We start from the raw sequence: 19,473 nt of genomic DNA on the forward strand, positions 1-19,473 counted from the left end.
ACCCGTACCGTTTCGAATCAAACCGTTTCGACGCGGACCGTTTTGACCCGTACCGTTTGGAATCAAACCGTTTCGACGCGAACCGTTTTGACCCGTACCGTTTCGACGCGTACCGTTTCGACGATTACCGTTTCGACGCGTACCGTATCGACCCGTACCGTTTCGAATCAAACCGTCTCGACGAGTACCGTCTCGACGCGAACCGTTTCGAACCGAACCGTTTTTCAACCTGTACCGTTTAGACCCATACCGCTTCAAATCGAACCGTTTCGACGCGAACCATTTCGACCCATACCGTTTCAACCCGAATTGGTGGTTGTGGGTGCCGGGGTGAGGGATTCCAATTCATTTGACAACCAAACACAAAAAAAAATGGAATTGAGATTCCAATTCCAACAATTTCCAATTCCAATTGGAATGTTTAAATTCCAAATCCAATTCATTCAAATTCTAATTCCTATACAAATTCCAATTCCAATTCCAAATCATTCCGCGAACCAAACGCCCCCTGAGGTTCCCGGGTGGGAATGGGATTTGATGAACTATTGTATATACTTCGCTGATAAAACTACGACTAGACTAGTAACACTTATTGAACTGATCTTCGCACACCTGCCAAGGGTTGGCCGCGATATTATGACTGACTTCGCACACCTGCCTTTGGAAGGCCGCGAACTGAATTTACTAATCTTCGCACACCTGCCTGGTAGGCCGCGATACAGATAAACCTAGTCTAGAATACTCGGGATGAACATCCCTTAATATCTTCGCATACCTGCCTGGGAGGCCGCGATGGAAACTAATACGATACATGACATAACGAACGAACATACTACTACTCACACTATACTATTACTGAACTGTTAACTGTGAACTCGCTCAACTAGTTGTTGATCATCTGTTACATGCCTTGCAGGTCGTTAGATACATGGAGCTTGCACAGGGAGAAGCTGGTCGTTGTGGGCTTGGATCGTGATTATCTTGTTAAACACTTATGATACTTGATACTTATTTACGATGGGTTTTATTTATACGCTTCCGCTAAACAATGATAACTTACTTATGATTTGGAACACCTTTCATATGGATTTGGTTTGGTTTAAATGACAATTACTTTTACTATATGTATCATTCTATATGATTGGTGGCTTGATCCTGGTCAGTCACGCTCCCAAGCGGTGGTACTCCGCAGGTGGATTTTGGGGGTGTGACAGATTGGTATCAGAGCCATTGGTTATAGAGAACTAGGTTTTAATATGGGAAAACGTTTTTTATTAAAACCAGACTATAACCAGAACAGTGCTCTCAACGATCCACAACGACGCTTCGCTCCACGTGCAAGACTCAACATCCTAGGTAATAAGGTTTATGTTTATTACCTGCTTGCTAGAATTGCATAGAACTTTGCTCGAAGTATGCTTACATTATTTTTGCTCACTACTTGTTATTGCTTAAGAACATCTATGTGCTTACACTCTTCTGTCATCGCTCTATTCGCGAACCTCTCTAACTCATGTTGCATTTGCTATGAAGATCATGTCTGGACGAATTAACATGACTCAAGCCCAGCTAGAGGCTCTCGTTCAAGCTCAAGTTGCTGCGGCACTTGCAGCTGCTCAAGCAGGTAGTATACCCTGCAGTATAGACACACACTAGGATCTTTAGATCCTACATTAACTCTCGTATTTAACTTTGTCCTATTCGTACACAATAGGTCAACACGCGCAGCAGCCTGTCTGCACTTTCAAGAACTTCATGGACTGTCGTCCAAGCTCATTCAGTGGCACCGAGGGGGCAGTGGGACTCCTCCATTGGTTTGAGAAGCTAGAATCTGTGTTTGAGATGTGTGAATGCCCTGAGGCTCGCAGGGTCAAGTACGCCACTGGCACTTTGGAAGGAATCGCGTTGACTTGGTGGAACGCGCAAGTACAGATCCTAGGGTTGGCAGCTGCTAACGCCACCCCTTGGAATGATTTCAAAGAATTGATCAAAAGGGAATACTGCACTCGTGAAGACATTCACAAGCTGGAAGATGAATTGTATCACTTGAAAATGGTTGGGTCAGAGATCGAAGCCTATACTAAACGGTCGAATGAGCTGGCCGTGCTATGCCCAACTATGGTGGACCCTCCAGTTAAGCGCATTGAGTTGTATCTCAAGGGGTTAGCGCCAGAAATCCAGAGCCATGTGACATCGGCTAATCTTGATAATATCCAGGCTATTCAGCGCCTTGCTCATCGTATTACAGATCAGGCAGTGGATCAGAACAGGCTGCCAAAACGTATCAAGGCTACCACTACTGCTGTCACTACTTCTGCTACTCCCAGTGACAACAAGAGAAAATGGGAGGGGGATTCCAGCAAGGGATCAGTTTCTGTTCAGTCTCAGTAGCGCAAGACAAATGACTACCAGAATCCGAGTCAGCAATCATCTGGCAGTCAGGGGCAGGGTGGATATCGGGGAATTCACCCACTGTGTAATAAGTGCAACAGACACCACAGCGGAAGATGTCGTAGGGAACGTTGTCAAAGATGCCTCAAGATGGGCCATGAGGCTAAGGATTGTAGAAGCTCTCGGCCAGCAAATCAGAACCAACAACTCCCACCGCCAGCTCCACAGAACCAGCACCAGCAGCCACAGCGTGGAAACCGGGGATGTTTCCAGTGTGGGGCTGAAGGCCACTACAAACGTGATTGCCCTCAACTGAACCAGAACCAGAATCGCAACAACAACAACTAGGGCGACGGGAACAACAACAACAACAATGGGGGAAACAACAACAATGGCAACGAAGCTCGGGGTCGTGCTTTTGTGCTAGGTCGGGGTGACGCAGTGAATGATCCCAATGTAGTTATGGGTAAGTTTCTTCTCGACGATATTTATGTTACTGTCTTATTTGATTCGGGTGCTGACACAAGTTATATGTCCTTGAAAATGAGTAAATTGTTAAAACGTACACCAACACCCCTAAACACCAAACATGTCGTAAAGTTAGCAAATGGTAAGAGTGTAGAAGCCGCACACGTAATCAAGGGTTGTAACATCGTTCTAGCGGGTCAGACCTTCTCGATAGACCTAATACCCATAGTTTTGGGTAGTTTCGACGTCGTCATCGGTATGGATTGGTTATCCCAACATCACGCAGAGATTTTGTGCAAGGAAAAGGTCATTCGTATTCCTCGCTCTAGTCAGGAACCTCTCGAAGTTCAGGGTGACAAGAGTGGTGCTGTGGTTGGCATCATCTCTTTCTTAAAGGCGCAGAAATGTTTACGAAAGGGGCACACTGCAATTCTGGCACTTGTCACTGACGCATCAGCAAAGGAACAGAAGCTGGAGGATATTCCAGTTGTACGTGACTTTCCTCAGGTGTTTCCTGAAGATTTACCTGGTTTACCGCCTCACCGTCAAGTTGAATTCCAGATTGAGCTAGCTCCTGGAGCAGCACCTATAGCCCGTGCACCGTATCGTTTAGCTCCAACCGAGCTGGAAGAACTATCGAAGCAACTACAAGAGCTCTTGAAAAAGGGCTTTATTCGTCCAAGCTCGTCGCCTTGGGGAGCTCCAGTACTTTTCGTGAAAAAGAAGGATGGCACTTTCAGAATGTGCATCGACTACCGTGAACTGAACAAGGTGACGGTGAAGAACCGTTATCCCCTTTCGCGTATAGATGACTTATTCGACCAGTTGCAGGGGTCGAGTTACTACTCCAAGATAGACTTGAGGTCAGGGTATCATCAGCTGAGAGTCCGGGATGAGGACGTCTCCAAAACCGCATTCAGAACTCGCTACGGCCACTACGAGTTTCTTGTCATGCCATTCGGGCTTACGAACGCGCCTGCAGTCTTCATGGATCTTATGAACAGGGTGTGCAAACCCTATCTTGACAAGTTCGTCATTGTCTTCATCGACGACATTCTGATCTACTCCAAGAGTCAGGAGGAACACGAGCAGCACTTACGTCTTATCTTGGAACTCCTTCGAAAGGAACAACTGTACGCCAAGTTTTCAAAATGCGACTTCTGGCTTCGAGAAGTCCACTTCTTAGGCCATGTGGTGAACAGGGATGGGATTCATGTCGATCCATCCAAGGTAGATTCGATCAGGAACTGGCCTGCACCGCGTACACCAACGGAAAAAAGGCCAATTCTTGGGTTTGGCGGGGTATTACAGATGATTTATTAAAGACTTCTTCAAGATCGCGCAGCCGCTCACTATGCTGACACAGAAAGGTGTCACCTACCGTTGGGGAGATTCCCAGGAAACCGCTTTTCAGTACTTAAAGGATAGGCTTTGCAGTGCACCTATTCTCTCATTGCCAGAGGGCACAGACGATTTTGTGGTCTATTGCGACGCACGATTTAGAGCTGGGAGCTGTTGTTTTCGCGCTCAAGATATGGCGACACTACCTGTACGGTACCAAGTGCACTATTTACACCGATCGCAGGAGTCTCGAGCATATCTTCAAGCAGAAGGAATTGAACATGCATCAACGACGATGGGTCGAACTGCTTAACGATTACGAATGCGCTATCAAGTACCATCCAGGCAAAGCCAATGTTGTGGCTGACGCTCTCAGTCGGAAAGACACTCTACCTAGACGCGTACGAGCTTTGCAGCTCACTATTCAGTCCAGTCTTCCTGCACAAATACGAACTGCTCAGATGGAAGCATTAAAGCCCGAAAACGTCAAAGCTGAAGCTTTACGCGGCTCAAGGCAACAAATGGAACAAAAGGAAGACGGCACATACTATGTAACGGGGCGTATTTGGGTCCCACTTTATGGCGGTTTACGAGAGCTTGTAATGGACGAAGCTCACAAGTCCCGCTACTCGGTACATCCCGGGTCGGATAAAATGTACCACGACATTGGAACTACATATTGGTGGCCTAGCATGAAGGCCCACATTGCAACTTACGTCGGCAAATGTTTGACTTGTGCGAGAGTCAAGACAGAGTATCAGAAACCCTCAGGCCTACTTCAGCAACCCAGGATACCACAGTGGAAATGGGAAGAGATTTCCATGGATTTTGTTACAGGCCTACCCAGATCCCAGCGTGGGAATGATACTATATGGGTGATCGTAGATCGACTCACCAAGTCTGCACACTTCCTGGCTATTAAGGAAACGGATAAGTTCTCCACTCTCGCAGACATCTATCTTAAAGAAGTTGTTTCGAGGCACGGGGTGCCCACCTCCATCATTTCGGATCGGGATGCACGATTCACGTCAGAGCTATGGCAAGCGATGCACAAATCTTTTGGCTCACGGTTAGACATGAGCACAGCGTATCACCCTCAGACGGATGGGCAGTCTGAGCGAACGATCCAAACTCTTGAAGACATGCTTCGGGCATGTGTTATTGATTTCGGCAACGGCTGGGAAAAGCATCTCCCTTTGGTGGAGTTCTCATACAATAACAGTTATCATACCAGCATACAAGCCGCTCCATTCGAGGCATTGTACGGGCGTAAATGCCGGTCACCTCTCTGTTGGGCAGAGGTGGGGGATAGTCAGATCACGGGTCCAGAGATTGTAGTGGACGCCACAGAAAAGATTGCACAGATACGACAACGCATGGCGGCAGCACGCGACCGTCAGAAAGCCTACGCGGATAAGCGTAAGAAGCCATTGGAATTTCAGGTCGGGGACCGGGTTTTACTTAAAGTCTCACCCTGGAAGGGTGTGGTTCGATTTGGTAAACGAGGCAAACTCAATCCACGGTATGTTGGACCGTTCGAAATCACTGAAAGAATAGGCCCAGTAGCCTACAGACTGAACCTACCAGCTGAACTCGGTGCAGTTCACAATGTATTTCACGTGTCGAATCTGAAGAAGTGCCTATTAGATGAGACCCTCATAGTTCCTTTTAAGGAACTCACTATCGACGAGCGGTTGCAGTTCGTCGAGGAACCAGTTGAAATCACGGACCGGGATGTTAAGGTCCTCAAACACAAGAGAATCCCTCTTGTTCGAGTTCGTTGGAACTCCCGACGTGGCCCAGAGTACACCTGGGAACGCGAAGACCAAATGAAAGAAAAGTATCCCCAGTTATTCGGAACCAATGCAACCACTACTGAGGCTGAAGCTACTACTACTGAATTTCGGGACGAAATTCCAAATCAACGGGGGGATGATGTAACACCCCAGGAAAACCAGTGAACAATACAGCTTACCTAGCTTCCTCAGTGAGTGCGTACCAAATTTCGGGACGAAATTTCTTTTAAGTTGGGGATAATGTGACAACTCGAATTTCCAAGATTTCTATTTCGCATTTATTGCACGTTCATTGTTCGTGTAGTTAATTATTTGCACAATTGATTGCTATGGAATGGTATACGTTTTAATGCAATAAATCGTATTGTGTGATTGTGCATGGTTGTTTGATTAATTGTGATAGACTTGTCAATTATGTGAACTTGGTGGTGAAACTGTGAAATGCTCGTAAGATGGTATGCTTGTGTAAAATATAATAATTCAGGGTGTATTGAGTAATTAGTGAAAATTTAATTATACTTAACCCTAATCCTTCACTAAACCACACACACAAAAATCCAAGCACGTAGTTCATATTCTCTGGCAATCATCACCAAATCATTGGCAAGACTTTCATCACTTTTGTTTCCACATTCTCTCTAGAATCATCCAAGGTAATTGTTTATTGTTATTGTGATACTTGTATACCCTAATTGATTGGTTGATCCTATCAATTCTTGATTCTTGTAATACTTGAAAAACCCTAGCTTTCATATGATGGTTCTGTGCTTTGGTTGATTCTTGGTTATTGTGTTATGATGATGTTTGGTCGTGAAATCAATTGCTTGAATGATGATGATATCTGTTAAATTGTTTCGTGCCATGTATTGTATGAACTAGGGTTTCTGGATCGTAGAAAAGTAAAAACGTAACTGTTGGATGTATGTGCGTAACTGCTTCAATCGCAATGAACGCATGATTATTTGTTAATCAGAGTTTTATTGAATGTTAGTTGTCTGAGTTTTAAACCATGAAATCTTGTCCGACTTTTGAATATGTCCGAGTTTTATAAAGCGAACATTGTCTGAGTTTTATAACATTATGAATAGTCCGAAGTATATATATAAGACTTGAAGTCCGATCTTTACAATATACAAAGGTCCGAGCTTTATGAATACCATAGATGGTCCGAGTTTCAACCACTTCCCCTTAGTCCGACTTTTGGCCAAAGGAATGAGTTGGTCCGAGTTTTAACCTTTAGCATTGGTCCGACCTTTATGAGATAGGGGGGGTCCGAGTTCTTGATGGCATGAGGTCCGACTTTTAAAATCAATTAACCACGTCCGAGTTTTAAAAGGGAGCCCCCTTAGGTCCGAGTTTTATATTACATGTACTCAGAGGTTTATAAATTTATAAGTGATCCGACTTCCTTTTGATGTGTAATGCGATCCGAAGTTCATAGATGTTATATGTAACCCGACCTTCTTATGATGTGATAGTGGTCCGAATATTGATGGTTATATTACTCCGACCTTGTGATTGAATATAAATATGATCCAACTTCTGATAATGAGCACATGATCCAAGTTTGCTGATTTCATATGCTGAATAAGTGAATGAGTGTTCTGTGTTAAGGCAAACACCAGTAATTAAGCTTTCTGTACGCTTCTGTATGTAATTGCATGCAACTGTTCCTTCCTGCATATAACGGTATGATTCGATACATGATTGTATGACATTGATTGCAACTGCATGATCCTGCATGTGTGAACATTTTATGTAATATCATCGTGTACACAATAAACACACAAAGCACCGTTGCTTGAATATCGAGGATTGTAAACCCTAATTGAATGAATCATGTGCAATATATCCTAGGTCGTGTGTAACGGACTTAGAGATTAATAAACCCTAGAAGCAATAACATACCGAGCAAACCAAGGTGAGTTCACACAGCCAAGGCATGAGGTTCCCGGGTGGGAATGGGATTTGATGAACTATTGTATATACTTCGCTGATAAAACTACGACTAGACTAGTAACACTTATTGAACTGATCTTCGCACACCTGCCAAGGGTTGGCCGCGATATTATGACTGACTTCGCACACCTGCCTTTGGAAGGCCGCGAACTGAATTTACTAATCTTCGCACACCTGCCTGGTAGGCCGCGATACAGATAAACCTAGTCTAGAATACTCGGGATGAACATCCCCTAATATCTTCGCATACCTGCCTGGGAGGCCGCGATGGAAACTAATACGATACATGACATAACGAACGAACATACTACTACTCACACTATACTATTACTGAACTGTTAACTGTGAACTCGCTCAACTAGTTGTTGATCATCTGTTACATGCCTTGCAGGTCGTTAGATACATGGAGCTTGCACAGGGAGAAGCTGGTCGTTGTGGGTATGGATTGGTTATCCCAACATCACGCAGAGATTTTGTGCAAGGAAAAGGCCATTCGCATTCCTCGCTCTAGTCAGGAACCTCTCGAAGTTCAGGGTGACAAGAGTGGTGCTGTGGTTGGCATCATCTCTTTCTTAAAGGCGCAGAAATGTTTACGAAAGGGGCACACTGCAATTCTGGCACTTGTCACTGACGCATCAGCAAAGGAAAAGAAGCTGGAGGATATTCCAGTTGTACGTGACTTTCCTCAGGTGTTTCCTGAAGATTTACCTGGTTTACCGCCTCACCGTCAAGTTGAATTCCAGATTGAGCTAGCTCCTGGAGCAGCACCTATAGCCCGCGCACCGTATCGTTTAGCTCCAACCAAGCTGGAAGAACTATCGAAGCAACTACAAGAGCTCTTGGAAAAGGGCTTTATTCGTCCAAGCTCGTCGCCTTGGGGAGCTCCAGTACTTTTCGTGAAAAAGAAGGATGGCACTTTCAGAATGTGCATCGACTACCGTGAACTGAACAAGGTGACGGTGAAGAACCGTTATCCCCTTCCGCGTATAGATGACTTATTCGACCAGTTGCAGGGGTCGAGTTACTACTCCAAGATAGACTTGAGGTCAGGGTATCATCAGCTGAGAGTCCGGGATGAGGACGTCTCCAAAACCGCATTCAGAACTCGCTACGGCCACTACGAGTTTCTTGTCATGCCATTCGGGCTTACGAACGCGCCTGCAGTCTTCATGGATCTTATGAACAGGGTGTGCAAACCCTATCTTGACAAGTTCGTCATTGTCTTCATCGACGACATTCTGATCTACTCCAAGAGTCAGGAGGAACACGAGCAGCACTTACGTCTTATCTTGGAACTCCTTCGAAAGGAACAACTGTACGCCAAGTTTTCAAAATGCGACTTCTGGCTTCGAGAATTCCACTTCTTAGGCCATGTGGTGAACAGGGATGGGATTCATGTCGATCCATCCAATGATAACTTACTTATGATTTGGAACACTTTTCATATGGATTTGGTTTGGTTTAAATGACAATTACTTTTACTATATGTATCGTTCTATATGATTGGTGGCTTGATCCTGGTCAGTCACGCTCCCAAGCGGTGGTACTCCGCAGGTGGATTTTGGGGGTGTGACAAAATACCCTTATACAAGAGAGAGTGTGTGTTGGATTAGACCCAGCAAATCGGGTCTCATCCGGACGTAAGCCTAAATAGCAAGCCAACTTTAAACATAAGTCATCGAAAGCCATTAGATTTTATTTCGTTTAAGTAACTGAATTTTAATAATTCAAATTACGAGTCGTATGCCGATGATAACTCGTACAAACAATGTGACCAATATTACTCCTAACTTCTAGACTTTTATCTCACTATAACAGCTATATCAGAAAAGTAACTATGGTTGTCCCTAAACATAATATATGCCGTTTCACAACAATCTACAACACAAAAGATTATTATAAAAATCAATCATTTTTTATTAGGGGTATACAAAGTTACTTTGTTATAGTGGGGTTACTATTGGCAACGAAACTGAAAGTTAAAAGCATTAGCGGTCACATTATAATACAGGGAAAAGATCAAATAGGAAGTTAATTTTGGCTAGGTAGGATAGGAAGCCATAGAATTATGACATGTGGCAACATTTAAAATAAAGAAAAAGGGTATTTTAGTCAATCCAACTCCTTCTTCTTCCTTTTTCAAAACCCAGTAACTTCAAAACCCACCATCTTCAACCATTTCTTCAATTTCTATCTCAATAATCACTACATTATAGTGCGATTTTCATCACCAATCAATGATTCAAAACCCGATCAACGTGTTCTTCAGCTTTTTTCGAAGAAAACCCAGTTTAATTTCATTCAAAATCTCGTTTTTTCTGGTGATTTTGAAGATAATCACTCGATTTGTTCGATTCAATCGCTGATAAGTGTTTCTATCATTCAAATTTCGTCAATTGATGAAGAAACCGGCTTCGATCCATGTAAGAAATTCTTTAATTTCATTTTCACGATCTGGGTTTTATTTAGTCGTTGCGTTTTACGATCTTGGCGGGGGTCCGGGGGCGGTAGCCCCTGGCGGGGTCCAAGGGGCAGAGCCCCTGGCTGGGGTGTCAGCTCGGAAAATTTTTTTTCGATTAAATTGCTGTACTAAAAACGCATCAGAAAAATTAATTTTTCAAAAATTGGCTCATTTCGAAGACAGTAATTCGTAGACAATTCAGACAGTTCACAGTGACAGACAGTTTTATGTGTCCATAATGTTTTAGAAATAAGAGAGTTATATGTGGTTTCTGGCTATTGCGTTTTAGAAAAAAACACATTTTTAAGTGTTTTTAGTTATTGCGTTTTAGGTAAAACACATTTTTAGGTGTTTTCAGTTCATTGCGTTTTAGAATGAGTCATTTTTAAGTGTTTTCTGGCCATTGCATTTTACAAATAAGACATTTCTTTGTGTTTTTGGTGCATTGCGTTTTAGGTAAAACACTTTTTTATGTGTTTTTGGTGCATTGCGTTTTTGGTAAAACACATTTTTATGTGTTTTCTGGCCATTGCGTTTTACAAATAAGTCATTTCTAAGGGGCAGAGCCCCTGGCTGGGGTTGAATAAAAATGCATCAGAAAAATTAATTTTCCAGAAATTGGCTCATTTCGAATACAGTAATTCGTAGACAATTCAGATAGTTCACAGACAATTCACAAATAGTTCACAAACAGTTTTATGTGTCCATTGCGTTTTAGCATGGTTGCAAAAATCGCGACTAGCCGGCGATTAATCGCCGACTAGTCGCTAGTCGCCCATCAACTGAGTAATTTTCAGCTAATCAGTAAAAAAATCGCTAGTCTAGTCGGCCCTAATCGCGACTAGTCGGTCGGGAAAAATCGGGAAAAAACAAAAAAAAAACAGAAAAAATCGGAAAAAAATCAGAAAAAAACACATATTCCGGCCAAAACCTCCCAAATTCCGGTCAAAACTTGTCCACTTAAAAAAATTACGTATAAAAATATATGTATATATGTATAAAAACTTAAAATTATACATAAAAAGTCCGATCCGATTAATCCCGAGTAATCCCGAGTAATCCCGAGTAGTCACTAGTCCCTACCTCACCGACCCGCTAGCGACTAGCGAGTTCTCCAACCTTGCGTTTTAGAAATAAGAGAGTTTTATGTGTTTTCTGGCTATTGCGTTTTAGAAAAACACATTTTTAAGTATTTTTAGTCATTGCATTTTAGGTGAAACACATTTTTGAAGTGTTTTTAGTCATTGCGTTTTAGGTAAAACACATTTTTAGGTGTTTTCAGTCCATTGCGTTTTACAGAGAGCACTTTATTTTGTTTTTTTAGGTTATTGCGTTTTAGAAAACAGACATTTTTAAGTGTTTTCTGGCATTGCGTTTTACAAATAAAACATTTCTTTGTGTTTTCTGGCCATTGCGTTTTAGGTAAAACACCTTTTTATGTGTTTTTTATGCATTGCGTTTTAGGTAAAACACGTTTTTATGTGTTTTCTGGCCATTGCGTTTTACAAATAAGACATTTATTTGTGTTTTCTGACCATTGCGTTTTACAAATAAGTCATTTCTTTGTGTTTTTTGTGCATTGCGTTTTAGAAAAATGTTATTTTTTAGGTTTTTTTTTCATTGCGTTTTACGTTACTGGTGGTTTTTCTATTGCATTTTACACAACTGGGTTTAAATATATTTTTTTTAAATATAGCAATAGTATACTCGTTTTAAAGATAAAAAAACGCTCGTTTTTTTGGTGCAATTTTTATAAAAAAAATAATGTCGTATGAAAGAGTTATTAACGTTTAAAAAATGAGGGGAATTGGAGGAGAGAGAAACTATTGGCTTGGATTGACTAGAATGCCCTTGAACAAACTCACGCGCCTCTTTTCTTCATTTCAATTTCCCTGATTTAATCTTAGCCCTTGATTAACTTAATGGATGGTCAAGATCACTTCCTAGCCTTCCTAGCCAAATAAACTTCCTATTGTATCTCAACCCTTGTAATACAAATTATTATCGACCAATGGAAAATATTGGAAATTATTAAAATCAAATTGCATTTCATTTATTCTAAAATGTTTTTTTTTTATTTGATGAACTTGATGTTTCATGAATAAAAAAACTATTTGAATATAAAACAGTTAGGTAAACGCATACAATTTCTATTTCCTGTGATACAGAAGTAAAATGATTACAATCCTTGATCACAAATGTCGATATGTCCGAGTGGTTAAGGAGACAGACTTGAAATCTGTTGGGCTTCGCCCGCGCAGGTTCGAACCCTGCTGTCGACGTTTAATAATTTTTTTATCACCTTTTTTGCCGTTAAAAAAAAGATTTTTTTAACATATATGGTGATACAAAACTTTGTGGCCCAAAATTGCCTGTGTTGGGCCCATAAGAACTATAGGAAAGATGTTTCTAACACAAGAGGTGTTAATTGTGTTGGGTTGCTAGGTTTCAGGTTTAAGATATCGTTGTTCAAGTCCAAAACGTTAACCTTCCAAGAACACACCATCACTTAACCCATTTATCTATACATTTAAACAATTTCTATCGAAACAAAAAACCACAAAAATAAATTATGCTACCAACGTTGTTCAAACGGTATCAACTCTGTACGGTAAAGATGCAAAAACAGGTTGTGTTTAGAGAGCTTAGGGTGGAGGCAGGGGCAGATATACCTTAGAACAAGGGGTAGCCCTCGCTACCGCTACCCCTTGACACTCCGGCCGTAGTGTAACTTTTTTGAAATTTGACTTTTTTCGATTTTTGCTGCCCTATAGAAATTTTCTTTTTTGAAATATTGCCAGTATAATTATTTTCTAGTTCCACCACTAATTGAAGGGGCACTTTCCTAGCAACCCACAAGTACTTAGACCATATTCAATAGGATTATGACACCTCATTTAACCCCAAATACTAGAGGGCACTCTTCTAGCTCAACTCACTACCCTTATACAACCTAATTCAACCTACTACCCTATGTTCTTCCGGGATGTGAAACTCGTGAAACTGCGAAAGCTACTCGATCAAACTACCCAGGTTGATTGTGGCGGTGTATCCGCCCTACCCGTACCAACTCGCATCAACCCGACACCTTCCGAGTTATATTATAACCCATTCCACCTTTAAAGTAGTTTTTTAAGGCCAATTGACCTTGAGGATTGATGACAAAGTGTAAACGAACGATTCGACCAACACTTGGGTGAAAATGGGGGCACGTAAAACAAGGGCAACCCATCTCTAGTCTCCTCTATTAAATACAATCCAATCAACCCAACTACTCTTTGATTATTTATGCCCATATTGGCTTCTTTTCCAAAGCAATTTGGTGTTCAAGATAAGCATACCATTTCACTAAAAAAACTTTTAATTAGGAGTGTAACTTAGAGCTACAATATATAGTAAATTGCTAAAATTGTCTCTGAGGTTTGGGTATGTTTGTCATTTTCACTCAAAACAACTTTCTTGTACAATATAGTCCCTCACTTTTGAGATTTTTTGCCATTTTCATCCAAACATCTAATTTGCTTTATTTTTTCTATCAAACATTTGGATGAAAATGGCAAGAAATCCCAAATCCAAGGGACTAATTTGGCAAAAAAGTCAGACGTTTAGATGAAAATGACAAAAAAACCAAAAAGTAAAGGACTATATGGTACAAAAAAGTTGTTTTGAATGAAAATGACAAACATACCCAAACCTCAGGGCCGATTTTGACAATTTACTCTACAATATATAAATACTCTTGCTTGTATTCTTGCTCCAAAACACCTCAACTAGACACACCTAATGATAGATAATGGGTGTGCAACAACGCATTCTAGTGTCCATATGTCTTGCATTGCTCTTGGTTACATTCTCTATTTCGGAACCAGTCTCCACCCACCCGCTCGATCCCCATCGCCAGTTTGATGTTAACAAAAGAACCCTAACCCGGATTCCACGTAGGAATCGGGGTAGGGTAGGTAGCCGTGGCGGTGGGCGAAGGGTGGGTGGCGGTGGTAGACCAAGACCAGTTAGTGGATCACAAAACTGTGATCCACTATACCAGTATCTATTCGGAAGATGTGGCCGATGGCCTTTCTCTCGTACTTCTCCGAATAATCCCTTTCTGTCTAGGCCTCCCCCTCGCTGGCGACCACGTCGTCCGCCACTTATCCCATCCCCACCTCCCCCTCGCTGGCGACCACGTCGTCCGCCACTTATCCCATCCCCACCTCCACCCGCACTACCCCCACCACCTCCTTTGGTCCCGTCTCCTCCTCCGCCATCACCGCCGCCACCACCGCCACTTGTACCGTCACCTCCACCACCCGTCCCATCACCGCCACTTGTTATGTTATCTCCACCACCAGCCTTTATCCTTCCTCCCGCAGTACCCGAGCTACCCAACAATCCCTTTCAAGCCCCACCGTTGGTTCCGAATCCAATATCGTTTTCCCCGCCCGCTTTCGATATAAATCCTCCACCACTTGTGCCTATATTACCTCCACCGCAGGTCGATCCTGGACCGATTCCACAACTTCCACCACAAACAGACCCTGGACAGCAGTTTCCGCCAGAATTCGATAATCCTGGACAACAATTTCCACCGTTCGAATCGACGACACCATTACCGGAGATCATAATGCCTCCACCAGTAGATGAGGACCCTATACCATAAGTGCAGCCTTTGTTTTCAACACCACATATGATTTAAGAGTGTATAATGAATGTATCACTTTTAGTGTGTACGTGTGTTATATATATTGTCTGTAACCTTTTACCATATGTTAACAAACATCTAATATAAATATGGTGAAGTGATTTTCATGATTTTTGAATTCTAATGAAAACAGTTAACCATTTGACTTAAGATTTACTATAAACAACCACCTCTCATACATATTCTTAATTTGTTGAAATATATAATCCTTTTCAATCTTGTTGCTGACACATTTCGCTTCCTAGTGCTAGAAGCTATCCAATTCCTAACCAGGGTCCAACGGGTCATTCACAACAATTGTTCAGCCCCAGGGGGCAGGGTTTTGTCGTTAGTAGATTAGGGTTTGCAATTCAGAAAGAGGTGGCGGCGCAATTTGTTGGCCGTCTACCTTCTGTTTTGATGTAACTCGGCAAGTATGAATGAAAATGGTTATGGTTAATCCTAAAATAATAATAATAATAATAATAATAATAATAATAATAATAATAATAATAATAATAATAATAATAATAATAATAATAAACTATCATATTTTACTTTAAAAAATATTTTAATGAAACTGATAAAAAATATTGATTTGATTTGCTCAAATTCAATTTTATTTTTATTTTTATGTGTTATTGTATTTTGTTTATTGTTGATTTTTTGTATGAGTTTAGATTGAGGAGATACTGAGATAGGCTAAGAGCTACAGCTGGGCTGGGCTATTAATGAGAAGTGTAGTTGGGCTCTTGCTCTGTTGCTGAAGAATGGGTTTAATGTGTTCATGGGCTGGTTTTTAGATATGTTTTGAAAGTGTTGTTTTTTTTGTTGTAAACATAGGATTTTTCTTTAGTAGCTTGTAATATTCAACTTTTTCAAAAATCTAAATACACCAGTTTGTTTAGTTTTTTTTTTTTTTTGTTTTTTTTTGTTTTTTTTACGGACATTCCAATGTAAATTTTATTAAAACCGAGTTATTTCAAAAATATGGTAGTTTTTATATTAAAATTTTTGGTTTTTAACAACTATTAAATTAGAATACATTTAAAAAAACAAACAAAAGAGCGTACTTAGATTTTTTGAAAAAAAGAAATATAACAAACTATTAAAGAAAAAAAAATCAATAATAGCTAATGAAATAAAAACAACGAAATTAGAGACCTGCTTAGATTACACAGTGTGGGCGTGGAAAAGTGGAGCGGTGACCTTTCCACGCCGGGAACACCACCCCTTGTGGTGATGAGGGCGGGGAGTTTTCCACCGACGTGGGGGGCATTTGGGTTGTGATGTGGAGGCTCTTGATTTGTAGGTGGATTTTGGGTGTGTTTTAATTGGTTCATGTTTATTATTATTATTTTTTTTATAAAAACGCCACTAACCACGTCACTCCCACTCTTCCCTTTTTTGCACCACGCCGCTTTTTTTACGCGTGCTGACGTGACAACCACATATCGAATAACGCCACTCTTTCATGCCCCATACTCCGTAATTCCGTATAGTCTCATGTAAGTACTTATGTTCTGACACATTTGAGATCTGATGCTATTTCTACAAGCAGATCACCTAAAAACCAACACACTTTCAAAACTCACCTAAAAAGCATGTATGAATTTCTAAACCACCTATACATTAAAAAAATCCTTGAAAACCTAAATTATAACAAATAATACTAGATTTTGTAAGAAATATCTAAGGCACTATGAAGATTGGATCCTCTTAAGTAGGTAAGACTAACGATCTAACATAAGATCTTCAATAATCAATGATGGTCCATGAGATGGATCATCGTACAAGCTCAAACTCACGTTGATCTAGTCTACTATTTGATAGATTTTGTAAGCTCAGAACTCATAACCTTTTAGAAAAAAAAATCCGCTCATCTTACAAAACATATTGCAGTATTTATGCTACTCCGTCTAGTTTAATATAAAAAGGTAGATAGATAAATGTCTAGTATATTGTCTTTCCAACTTCTTTATGTAGCTTGTAACCTTCTAACACCTTCCTATCTTTTCTAACATTTAGATTTACTCCCTTTTTTTTCAAAATTTAAATCATAAAAAGGGGGAAATCGAATAAATAATAATAATACAATAAAACAATAAATATCATCAAAGAAAACGATAACGCAACCCCGCGCCTAACGGAATCATGACATCACACCGGGCTCCACTGACGTCATCAAGCACATAATTTCCATATTCCTGTAACAGAATTCCAAATCACCCACTCCCACTGTGTGTTTTTTGTGTGTGTGAATCTCCCAATTTTGCTTCCATAATCACACGATCTTCACAATTCAATCAAAATTTCCTTCAATTCACCATCAATAACCGGATCAAATCATGGATCGCAACTACGACGAACTTCCGGAGGAAATTTGGGAGCTAATTTTGCACCGATTGAGCGGTGATCATGATATTCATCATCAACAATTCGAATCACTTTCATCGGTAAGCAAACGGTTATTATCGTTAACCGATCGGTTACGCCGCCGCTTCACCGTCGTAGATCAGACGTACATCATTCACGGTACGATTTCTCGATTCATTTACCGATTTAAAAACCTAAAAACTCTAGATCTTAGTAAATTGAAGAACTGTTACGTAGAAACTGCTATTAGAGAGATTGCTCGTTCGTCTGTTGCTTTGAATTTAGAATCTGTTGATGTTTCGAATCATAATTCGGTTCCGATTGAAGGATTGAAGGAATTAGGGTTGAGTAATAGGAGAATTAAGGTGTTGAGATGTGCGAATGTTGATAAGTTACGTGATGTTGATTTGATAGATATCGCGAGATATTTTCCAGATCTGGAGGAGTTAGATGTTAGTTATCCGCGTAATAAGTTTGAAATCGATGCTTTGCGTAGGTATAGTATTAGTGAGATTATGATAACTGATGCTGGAATTGAAGGTTTGTGTTGTGGTTTGAGGAATTTGGTTAAAATTAATATCTCGATGAATCCGCTGCTTACGGATAGGTCGCTTGTTAATCTGTCGTCGAAGTGTTTGCGTCTGCAAGAGATAATAATGTTGAAATGTATTATGATTACGATGAAAGGTGTCCGGTTTATGCTGCATAATAGTCCTAATTTAAGATCGGTTTCCATGTGTCTCATTTCGAATATTCATGGAACTGATTCGCTTTTCGTTGATGTTACGTCGGGTAGATGTTTGTCTGAGCTTCATTTTAGCGATTCTGATATTTCCGATGAGTTCCTGGATTCAATTGTGAAAGCACGTGTCCCGTTGAAGAGTGTGTGTTTTTCTGATAGTGGTAGTTACTCCATTGATGGACTTTTAAGGTTCCTGCACGCGTATCACTCGCTTAAGTTCTTGGATCTTACTAAAAGCTACCAGTTATGTGACAGTTCCATTGTAGATTTATCTCGGTATCTTCGTGATCTTGTTTCAATAAAGCTCAATTCCTGTCATAAGCTAACACACACATCATTGTTTGCTCTCATCATCAACTGTCCGTTTCTTGAACATGTTGAAATGGAACATGCAAGCCTCGGTAAGGAAGAAGATCTAAATACGATTATCAACGTTTTGAACAACGTGCACACAAAATCATCAAGTATGAAGTCCTTGAACTTGGGATGGAATTCACATCTGACTGATGAATGCCTCTTAAAGATAACCTCGATTTGTCCCAACTTAACGCAGCTCGATGTGAGCTCGTGTTCAGGTATTACACGGTCCGTAGGCGAGGTTTTGAAAAGCTGTCCCAAGATTGAGCATTTGAGCATACAAGATTGTGGTGGGGTTAAGAATATAGGATTAAATATGTTACCTTTGAGGTTAAAGAAGCTGAATATGGCTAGATCTGGTGTTAACGATGAAGGGTTAGTTGGAATCGCGGTTAGATGTAACGATCTTGTGAAGATAGATCTTGAAGGGTGTCAACACGTGACCACAAGTGCGGTTAAGTTTATGGTTAAGAACTGTGAGAAGTTGAGGGAGGTTAATCTGATGGGGTGCCCTAATTTACATGTTTATATTGTTGATTGGATGGTTCATACGAGGCCATCGTTGAGGAAACTGGTACCACCGTCTTATGCGGTTACTTCAGAAAGCCAACGACAGCTTATTTTGAGACATGGATGCCAAGTTTGTGATAAGTAGTTGCGCATATAGTCGAGTTGAGGTGTATGATGTTTGTAGCTATATCAAAAGTCAAATGTATGTAATCCCTTTGCATATTGTCTTGTAATAATGTAATTAGATCAACTTAAATAAGTAAAAAAAATGTTGTAAAAATAAAGAGTGAATTTCAAGGATTGTCCTTTATCTTTATATTAATTTTCAGGCGCTGTCCTTTATGTTTAAAATTGACGAGTTTTGTTCTTTATGTTTTCATATCATACACGTTTT

At 40.7% G+C, this 19,473-nt stretch overlaps 2 protein-coding genes and 1 non-coding gene across 3 annotated transcripts; all 3 read left to right on the top strand.

Moving 5' to 3' along the window:
* Positions 1–12,616: 12,616 nt before the first annotated feature.
* Positions 12,617–12,698, top strand: TRNAS-UGA. The gene has a single exon. It is a non-coding gene; the product is annotated as a tRNA-Ser (tRNA).
* Positions 12,699–14,209: 1,511 nt separating this feature from the next.
* LOC110918876 (leucine-rich repeat extensin-like protein 3) lies at positions 14,210–15,073 on the top strand. Its single transcript, XM_022163156.1, has one exon. It carries the CDS (start codon positions 14,210–14,212, stop codon positions 15,071–15,073), a length of 864 nt encoding a protein of 287 aa, XP_022018848.1.
* Positions 15,074–17,262: 2,189 nt separating this feature from the next.
* On the top strand, positions 17,263–19,379 carry LOC110915617 (F-box/LRR-repeat protein 3). Its single transcript, XM_022160346.2, has one exon. The coding sequence runs from the start codon at positions 17,443–17,445 to the stop codon at positions 19,222–19,224; it is 1,782 nt and encodes a 593-aa protein (XP_022016038.1). The 5' UTR covers positions 17,263–17,442; the 3' UTR covers positions 19,225–19,379.
* The last annotated feature ends 94 nt before the right edge of the window (positions 19,380–19,473 follow it).

The sequence above is a fragment of the Helianthus annuus genome, chromosome 16, assembly GCF_002127325.2.
Source record: "Helianthus annuus cultivar XRQ/B chromosome 16, HanXRQr2.0-SUNRISE, whole genome shotgun sequence".
NCBI classification, from domain to species: Eukaryota; Viridiplantae; Streptophyta; class Magnoliopsida; order Asterales; family Asteraceae; genus Helianthus; species Helianthus annuus.